The sequence below is a fragment of the Athene noctua genome, chromosome 8, assembly GCF_965140245.1.
Source record: "Athene noctua chromosome 8, bAthNoc1.hap1.1, whole genome shotgun sequence".
Lineage (NCBI taxonomy): Eukaryota > Metazoa > Chordata > Aves > Strigiformes > Strigidae > Athene > Athene noctua.
The window spans coordinates 9,514,733-9,524,353 of NC_134044.1; the positions used below are offsets into that span (position 1 = coordinate 9,514,733).

General features: G+C 50.3%; 1 protein-coding gene across 2 annotated transcripts in view; it reads right to left on the reverse strand.

Moving 5' to 3' along the window:
• EPHA4 (EPH receptor A4) overlaps positions 1 to 7,258 on the reverse strand; it is a 107,722-nt gene extending 100,464 nt beyond the window's left edge. For both annotated transcript variants that reach the window (XM_074912686.1, XM_074912687.1), the window contains exons 1-3: positions 7,144 to 7,258; positions 6,196 to 6,263; positions 1,157 to 1,820 (exon numbers count right to left, since the gene is read on the reverse strand). In XM_074912686.1, coding sequence (XP_074768787.1) covers positions 1,157 to 1,820; positions 6,196 to 6,263; positions 7,144 to 7,234 — 823 coding nt within the window. In that variant the 5' untranslated portion in view covers positions 7,235 to 7,258. The remainder of the gene's footprint in view (positions 1 to 1,156; positions 1,821 to 6,195; positions 6,264 to 7,143) is intronic.
• Between the last annotated feature and the right edge of the window lie 2,363 nt (positions 7,259 to 9,621).

Here is a 9,621-nt window from a genome sequence, read left to right on the forward strand (position 1 = left end):
GTAATGAACTTCATATTGATTGTAACTTATCATTTAAAAGAAATCAAGTAGTACATTCGAAGGACATCAGGAGACAAAAGCAGTCAGTTACTTGCTCTATCTATCTTGTTCTCAGCCTCAAGATGAAAAAAATGACCTTGTGAAAAACACACCAAGAAGATGTGAAGCAAAGTCATTTGGCTCCAAAGAACCTTTTCCAAAAACATGGGTCCAAATCCACTAAGGAGTTGAGCACCTTCAATTCAGTAGTAACCAGCAAAATTAAGCCCACTGACCTGTGCAAGAATCCTTTTTAGTTTGATCTTAATTTATGCTTACATGAGCAAAACTTTAGAAGCTGAGTCTAAAGATATTTCATTTATAAACTCCTTTCTCTCCTTTCCTAATCTTTTACAACTTCTTTTTCCAGAAAGGGGAGGTGAAGAAAACAGAGGGTTTGAGGTTTTTTTCTTTCCAGGATAATCTGTCTTTTATACAAACTTTAATCCCTAATTCTGCAGCACACAGGATGGTGTGTGTGGGAGGGTGAGGTGGAGACTTTTAGCATTTCTAAGAGTATCCTAGCACCTCTATTATTAAGCTGACAATGGAGACCCTCTGAGAAATGAAAATATTTAACAAAGGCAGCAGTGTCAAATATCAAAGCATTATTTAGCGCTAAAAATTTGCAACAAGTAAAACACCAAAGACTTCCCCTTCCGAAAGTGGGAAGGTAATCCAGCTAAAACACCAGTTTCCCCCATCCGACTCGCTCTTACCCCACTGCATTATCCAAAGGAAACTTTGCCAGAATTTCCTGTGCTTAAAGTTTACTTCAGATAAAACGTCAAAGATTTGTCTCTTTAAATGATGGTAGCTCAACTGCACTGTTTTGCAGCCATTCACATTTTGGTGACTATCGCGAGCCAATTCACATTTAGGCGCCTGCTAGAAAATGTGTTTCGCCTTCTGCCTATTGTGGCAGTATCATTTGTTTTGCATTATATAATTCTTAGCCTTGCCACCTGGAGCTATTGGACTTCTTCATTAAACCCCTCTGTCCCACCACATCCCACAGGGGCTGCTAATTACTGGCTTTACTCCATTTACTCTCATCTCTGATTCAATTATGCATTCAACTAAGCCCTAATGAAGAGTACAATATGGCTCATCCTACCTTGGCATTCACCATTACGTTCTTCATAGCCAGCATTGCAGAGACAGTTGCCAATGGGCACCAGCCATTCGCCATCTGCCCCACAGTACATTTTTGGCACATCCTTCTCTTCCGAGTTATTGACACAGGAGCCACGAACCTCCACCAGAGAGGATGTATCAGCGCCGGTAATGGTGTCTGGAAACTGTGCCAGGTTTCGAACTGTCAACGGGCACTTCTTATAGAAGACACGAACAGACACCAAAGCAATGCAGGCACCAACGTCCTGAAAAGCCAAGTAAAACCCTTTCTTGCTGAGTGGTCCCACATCCCGTATCTCTGTATTCAGCTTCATGATTCTGTCACCAATGTCCACCTGGGTGAAGCTCTCATCAGCAGCAATGGTGTCAATCTTGGCAAACTGGCTCTCTCGAATAAAACGCTCCTTATCGTTGTTTGATTCGTAGTAATAAAGGTTGAAAGTCTCCTTGCAAGTTCCCATGACACCTGGTAGGCTGTTGCAGTCTCTTAGCGTGAACTTGATTTCGATATATACCCTCTGAGCCCCCTCACGGGGAATCCAATCAGTTCGTAACCAATTATTCTGACTGGGCTCCATCACATTGCAGACTTGATATGTGCGGATTGGGGTGTTCTTCTCATCCATAATGCTTACTTCCTCCCACTGCGAGCAAAAGGGGAAGAAAAATACATCAGTATTAAAAGGAACAACAGAAGTACACAGCAAACATAACCTGCACTTCCACAACTAATGTGAAGGTTGCATTTTTTCCATTATAGGAAAACAAACAAAAAAAACCCCAGCAGACCAAGCCATAGCCAGGGCCTCAATTATTTGAACATTAAAAGAAGAACTCTCCATTCAGGAGAAACGAGCTCCAAATCAAGTAACAGCTCGAGAAATGCACATGTGTTTCAAAGACCTTCTGAACCAATCCAAGAATGTTCTATTGACTATGTTTATTTGCACTACAGTTCAGCCCACAGGACCCTGCCTGGATCAGGGCTACATGTGGCACTTCACAGACTCATAGCACAGCACTGGCACTACAGTGTTTCCCCTGTGGCAGACGAGGCAGGTAATGCACTGACCCCACCTTGTACACAGAAACACCAAACAGTGATATTGCATGAGTTAGTCACACAAAAAGCACAGGGCAGCACATTTATGTTTCTGGCATCACTACTGCATATTTTAAACTCTTAAGCCACCCCTTATTATTTCTGTAAGCTGCTGACTACTTCCTGGGCTAGTAATATCCCAAACACACTCAGCAAATAGTCTTTACTTTGGAGCTGTGCAGAAGTAACTGTCTATAGAGAACTGGATCCTTGACACAGGTGGCACTTAGAGATGGAAGGACATGTAAGGCAACACCATCATCAGTCTACCTGCAACAGTGCCATAATTTTAGTATCTAAACAAAGTTTCTTATTAGTGGGAACGTGGGAGAAGAGTAAGTATTACACATCTCGTCCTAGAGGAATGTGAGAAAATAACTAAATTCATATTATCAAAAAGGTTAGTAAAGAAGGTAAATGCTGAAAGATCAGGACAGCAGCATGCTTCCGAACTCTTACAGCCCTCAAAGTTCAGACAGCATCAGAAATGCCAAACAGGCAACATAATTATGAAACAACAACATATGCAATCTATGGAAAGTATAGAAAGAAGAGATCTGGCCCTACTTCAGTAGTTCAGCATGACAAACTTATAAAAGGAAAGCACACATAACCAACAGTTTCAAGAAAAAAAATGTTTTAAGTATTATCATAGAAGAAGAGTTTATCACAGTGCTCTCCTGGTAGGGAGAGAGAGGGAAGTAGGGGCATTAGGGAAAGATATCTTTCCAGTAAAAACCACATAGCACTTCAGGATCAGAAAAATCCTTCTTTAAAAAATAATATATTAGATAATGATATACTGCCTGGGTTTGCAGATGATACAATGAAGCACATAAAATTATCTTTGGAATACAGTAGTAACTAAAAGAGACTCCCCAGAAGTGCTTTTTAGAACTACTGAAGCCATGGCTTTGAAAAACAGAAGCCTTCTTAACGTTAAGGGGCTTCTTGTATAATAGCCTGCATTCTTCTCACAAGGATTGCTCTTATGCAAGTGATTTTTTACTTAAAAAGATTCCAGTTTAGCTGAATCCCTTTATAGAATGACAGTAGTTAGCACCATGAGTCACTAGGAGCAGAAAGAATAATATTTTATTTGCTGCCTAGAGATAACTGCAAATTAAAAAGAAGGGGGGGGGGGGGGAAATCAATACTCAGCATGTCACTCCTTTTCATGGAAAAGGAAAAAAATAGATCTTAAAAAGTCACCTATCAATGTAAAGCATAACGTGGTGTTAATAAGAAGACAGAGTTGTTTAATTTACAGCTGCTACAGAGCTAGTTTACTGTTACAATATTGTCTTTATGATCCATCACTTTCCATTCTGCTTATCTGCAGACTATCTAAGCTACCTATATTGTGTGTGGTAAAAGAGAAAGGAAGAAGCAGAGGGAAATAATACATGTTGATGGGATTTCCTTTAGTACATTTATACAATGGAGGATGCTGCTAGAGGATTCAATAAGGAGACAGCTGAGGTCAACGGACAGACTGAAACTAAATTCACCAAGTTTCAGATCAGGCTCTCCACATGCCCCTGTCTCCTGACAAATACACAAATATATAAAGCTCAGTTTCTTATTTCATAAACACACAAACAAACCTAAGTGTATGCTACTGCCAGAGATGAAAATTACTGCAGCCCCAAATTTCTTGCCACCGTAAATGATTTGTAACTCTAAGTACATGGTCAAAGCTGTAACTTTCAAGATGAAATTAACTTTTATAATTCAAGTCTTCCCACGGTTTAATGATGCAGAGTAAAACATTCTGGGCGCAAAACCTGCTTTTCAACTGTGAAATGCAAGAGTAAATCATTAATTACATTTATAATGCAATTCATTAATTCCTCCAGGGGTACTATATATTTGATTACTGCTAGTCACTGCTAAATGACTATGTTTATCTCCAGCCCTTCCTACCCACGCAACCCTCACACCTCAGGAACTAGATCTAGAAAAACACCATTTTTATAGACAATAAGGTACACACAGTTAAAGAAGAACTAGCACCGAAGGACAGAATCTTCCCAGGAAGATGAACGAGTTCATTTCTGCTGCTTGAAATAAATCTGCAGCATATGAAGTTAAAATAAATGCTTTCCAAGCACTGTGTCTCAGAGACAGACCATGTACTCTTAAATTTTTCACTACAGGCTTAAAAATAGAACACACGTATGTAGGTTCAGTGAAACGAGTCACGTCCACAATAAGAGCACACATTTCCTTCTCAAGCTTGCACAGCGCTTTCAGAGAAAACATGGGGGAAAAGGAGGAATCCAACTGCCATTAATAATACACTGCTGGCGTCCTCTAACCATCAATTCTACTACCAACTTATTAAAACTTGTATTTTAGGTCCCATTTTAATATACAGCATAGATACCCCTTGGAAAGCCATATGAAAGACCCCATCTCATTAACTGACCTTCCCAGGGCATCGCACTAGCAAGGAAGCCAGACTCTCACCGAGATAGAGCCGTACCTTTCCACACTGTCAAAAGATGAGGGCAATTGCCTGCAATCAGCACTAAATGTGCACTGTCGGGGCTGCCAGAGGCCCGCCAATCACTTTCCCCACTCCTTGGAAAAACGAGTGTCAGGGACAGCACAGTGTGCTCAGGCCGAGCACAAGCCAGGACTGTTGTTCTGGGTGAACTTGACTACAACGGGGGAGCAAAACAATCCCCCATTCTCCCATGTTACGGTTATTCAGAGCTTATGCATAATGCATCACCAACCAACGCAACCTCGGATTCCTTCCACTCACTGCTGTTTCCTTAGCTCTGCTTCTTCTAATTACGAGCAGGAACACACACAAAAAAGTAAATTTGTAGGTTTCCTGAAGAATCCAGTGCTTTGTTGTGTACAGGTCCTGATCTTTCAGCACTTCTATTTTTCAATCAGTTTGACTTAGTTACTTCTGCTTAAGCACACTAAGCAGCTTTACTCATTTAATATTAAAAGGCTTTGAGAGTGGGTTTTTATATATTAATGTTTAGTGTGCATTGCTGACATTTTTCTTAAATTGTTCACTTTAAGAAAGAAAAAGCCCTTCTAATTGCTTATTTTAAAAGTCCCAAGAGATCCCATGATGCAGAGTCTCCACCAGATCCCACCAACTCCAAAGTCCAGCAGTTTGCCGGAGTTTCCCACAGAAGCCTTGGGCACCCTGCAGGACGGAGCACAGATGAGAGAGCAGCAAGGTGCCCATCCACTAATCTGAAGCTAAATTAGTGAAGATATCCTGCCCGCAGCTCACTAAGCAGAGGGGCTCTAAGCCCCAGCAATGGATGTGTGAATCTTTTCATGTCATCACATCACCACAGAGCAGTGAATTCAAGCAATCTGCTCTTGCAATTGTCTCTTTGCAAGTACATAAAAAGAAGCTCCAGGGAATCACCATCAAGCACTGGGTGCTTCAGTTTATCTGTTCAGACACCAAAACATATGATGTTTACACCCTGAAATAGGACAACTGTCCCATCACGCCAAAAGGTCTATCTTGTATATTGATCCCTACTCCTTCATCCAGAAATAGAACAGCAATTGCCCTGAACATCTCCCAGCCGAGGCAGCCCATAGATATAATAATTACAGTCAAGAATGCCAGTTCAGTCGCCAGATCACATTTCTTGTTGGTATTTCAGTTTTAAATAGGCATCTAAGCCCATGCCTCAACCAATCTCCTAATTCTGAAACCTCTTTTCTGCCCTTTTGGTTTCCACTTCTTCCATGACAGAACTATCCAAAGGGAGTATAGAGTTTCTCCAACAAAGAGTAATTCACTTGGTAAGCCAGGGAAGAAATCTGACCTCCTCACCACAATCAACAATAATCGAGCCATTAGGACTCTCTGAAAGTTACTAATCACCCCCTTTACCCTTTTGATCAGATAGCGGTTTAAAACTTACCCCTCCTTCCAGGGGACTTGCTATCCACCCAAGCTCTCCCTGAACTGATCTGGAATCCAGCAAGGTAACTGCAGAAAAGTACAAATAAAATAGATTAAATTCCAGCTGCCAAAAGGCAGTATTAAAATAAATCGTTTACCTGAGCGTTTCCATATGCGTGGAGCACGATCGCATCCACCTTCAACTCGAAGCGAAATGTTATTTCCGACCGGGCCAGTACTTCAAATAATCTGAAACTCTGGTTTAGCGCTGAGGAATCGCACGCTCGTTGCTCCGCGCGTTAGAGCCGCTCACGGGGCGCGGGGCCGCCGCGAAACCCCCCGGCGCGCCGGGCAGAGCGGGGGCACCCGGCGTTTTCCGCCGCCTGGTACAGGCGCAGTTGCACGTTAGCCACGAGCGGAGAGTTACTTACCGGGACCCCGGGAGGGCGGCCGGCCACCGGGAGACCTCGCGGGGTCTCCCCGCCGGGGCCGCCCCCCCCCCCGCTAGCGGGTTTCCCCCGCGGGGCCGCCGCCGCACCGTCCCGCAGGACGGGCTGTAGCACGGCCCCGGGGAACGGCGCGGAGCCGCCGAGAGCTCCCGGGAAAACCGGTTTAATGAGCCGCCCGCCCGGCTCGGGGCCGCCCCGGCGCGGCGGCGCCGCTGGCGGGAGCGCTGCACCCCTGCCGCCCGGCCCGGCCGAGGGCACCGGCTCCGCGGGGGGACGCGCGGGGACCGCCCCGCCCCGCGACACCTGTGCCGCCATCGGACCCCCGGAGCGCCGCTCGGTCAGGTCAGCGGCGGCCGGGCGCCCGGCCACGGGCCGGGGCAGCGTGGGCCCGGCGGCGAGGGGACAGGCGAGGCGGCGAGGGGACCGTCGCCCGCCCGTCCCGGGGGCACCGAACTTTCCCCGCGGCGCCCCGCCGAGGGGTCGCGGAGTCCGGCCGCGGGACGCGCGCGGCGCCTCACCTTCGTTGGCGGGATAGACCCGGGAGCCGGTGACGGCCCCGCAGACGCCGACGAGGAGCGGGAGGAGGGCGCAGAACGGGACCCCGGCCATGCCGCCGCCGCTCCGGCCGCGCTATCCCAGTGGAATAACTGCCTACATGGGGCGCGCGGCGGGCGATAGACATTGCCAAGGGGGCGGGGCGCCGCCTGCCCGTCAGACCGCGCCGCCAATCGCCGCCCGCCCCGCGCCGCCCGCCCCGCCCCCGCCGCTCGGCGGCGCGGAGCAGGGAGCGGGGCTGGGGGGCGCGCGGCCCCGGCGGGCACAGCGCAGCGGGCGGCCGCGGCCCCGCCGCGGGGAGGGCGCTCCTCGGCGGTCTTTAACAGTAACGGTGTCCGAGCACAGCGAAATGACAGGAAAAGGCAGAAAAAAACAGGCAGGGAAAAATAAAGTTAGGAGCAGCCCTCACGCTCGCCCCCGGCGCCGCGGAGCGGCGGGGGAAACCGCAGGCACGGCGCGCAGACGGACCTTCCCCGCGCAGAGCCCGGGGCGGCCGCGGGTCTCCGGAGCCTCCCGCCGCCCGGCCCGGCGCCACCGTTGAGCAACAGCGCCACCTGGCGGGGGCGGCGGTGCCCGGTGCCCCGGGGGGGGGAGCTGGGAGGGCGCTGGGCTCGGCGGGCGCCGCCGGAGAGCGCTTTTCCCGCCAACGGCGGGGGGCGGCGGGCAGCTCAGGGGGGCCCGCAGCAACGGGCCGTCAGCCTCCACGGTCACGGAGGCGGAGGAGGCGCCCCCCGCCCGTTTACCGCAAACCGTTAACGCTTTTATGCACCAGGGCAGCAGCCGGGGGGGCTCCCTCGGAGCGCCGAGGCCCGTAGGGCCGCCGCGCGTCCGCCCCCCGCACCCTTCTGTCCGGGCACCCAGATCCCCGCCAACCGCAGCGGGTCGGGCCGCGCAGCACCTGCGCTGGCGGGCGTCTCCAAGGCACTGCGGGGAATCCTCCCTCCAACGGGAGGTCTGTAGCTACATCCCCGCTTTGCTCTGGGCGGTTCGCCGGGGAGACTTTTTTTAACATACTCTCTAAATGCGTATTTACCACAACCCCCCAGTCTCTAGAAGCCGGCGGTGCATCCGGCGGCGTCAGCGTGCCAGGCGCTGCCCGTCCCGCCGCAGGCGGCCGGCACAAAGCTGCCCGGGCCCGCCCGCCCGCGGCCGCCCCCCACAGCGGCGCCGAGGGGACGGCGGGCACCGACCTCCGGCCGGACCGGCTGCAGCCGCCACCGGCTCCCGACCCGCCGAAGCTCCGCCGGGCCGCGGCTGGCGGGCTCCGCGGCAGCACCACCGCTGTCCCTAACGCCGCCGCCGCTTCGAAAGGCTTCGCCTACGGCAGCTCGCGCGGCGCCTTCTGCTGCCGGGCACTAAACCCAGCCTGAGTTTGCACCCGAGGCGCTCGGCGGCGGCGCTGCCGCAGTTTCCCCCCAGTTTAGCGAGGCAGCAGTGGACCCCTTCGCCCGTGGGTGCAGCTCCCTCGCTCCCTGCCCCTCGGCTGGGACAAATCCCTGCCGGAGTAAAGCCGGGACCGGAGCCTGCGCGCGGTACCGCCTCGGACCCCGCAGCGTCGCCTACTCGGCACCCCCCGCCCCCTCCCGGTACCGCGGATCCGCCCCGCGCAGGGCACAAACCCTTCCCTCCCGCATTCATCCCAGCACCCCGGCTCCATCCCAGCACCCCCGCTCCATCCCAAGCACCCCCGCTCCATCCCAGCACCCCGGCTCCATCCCAGCACCCCCGCTCCATCCCAGCACCCCGGCTCCATCCCAGCACCCCGGCTCCATCCCAGCACCCCCGCTCCATCCCAGCACCCCGGCTCCATCCCAGCACCCCCGCTCCATCCCAAGCACCCCCGCTCCATCCCAGCACCCCGGCTCCATCCCAGCACCCCCGCTCCATCCCAGCACCCCCGCTCCAGGGAATCGCGCCCAGACTATCTCAAAATTTTTCTTCTGTCTGGGATAAAACGAATTATAGCCACCATTAATTTTAGTTTAAGCACAGAACCCCCGTGGAAGCTCGAGCAGTCAAAAAAAAATTTTGCATACATCTTAAAAGTTTGACTAACAATTTTGTGCAACGGGAAACATGCCTGTCGTGAATCAGGTGCTTTCTCTTTAAATCACTCTACTTCAATTCAATTCAAATATTTGTAAAACATAATACTTATAAACACACTTCACGCTATAAACACACTTTTAACTTCAAAATATAGAGTATCTTTCACCTGATTTAATGTCAAGATCTAGGTAAGATGCATTTTTTCATTTTTAAAACAGCTTTAAAAAGGTTTGTTAACACAGTATTTACAATGAGGTTTCTATAGTCTGAGGCTCAGATTGTTTTCCTTTGCCTTGAACATTTATTTTGGAGAACTCACTGGCAGAACCTTAAAGATAACTCCGCAAGGTAGCTGGTGTATTTTCCTCCTTCCGTAGAAAATAAATCTTTTA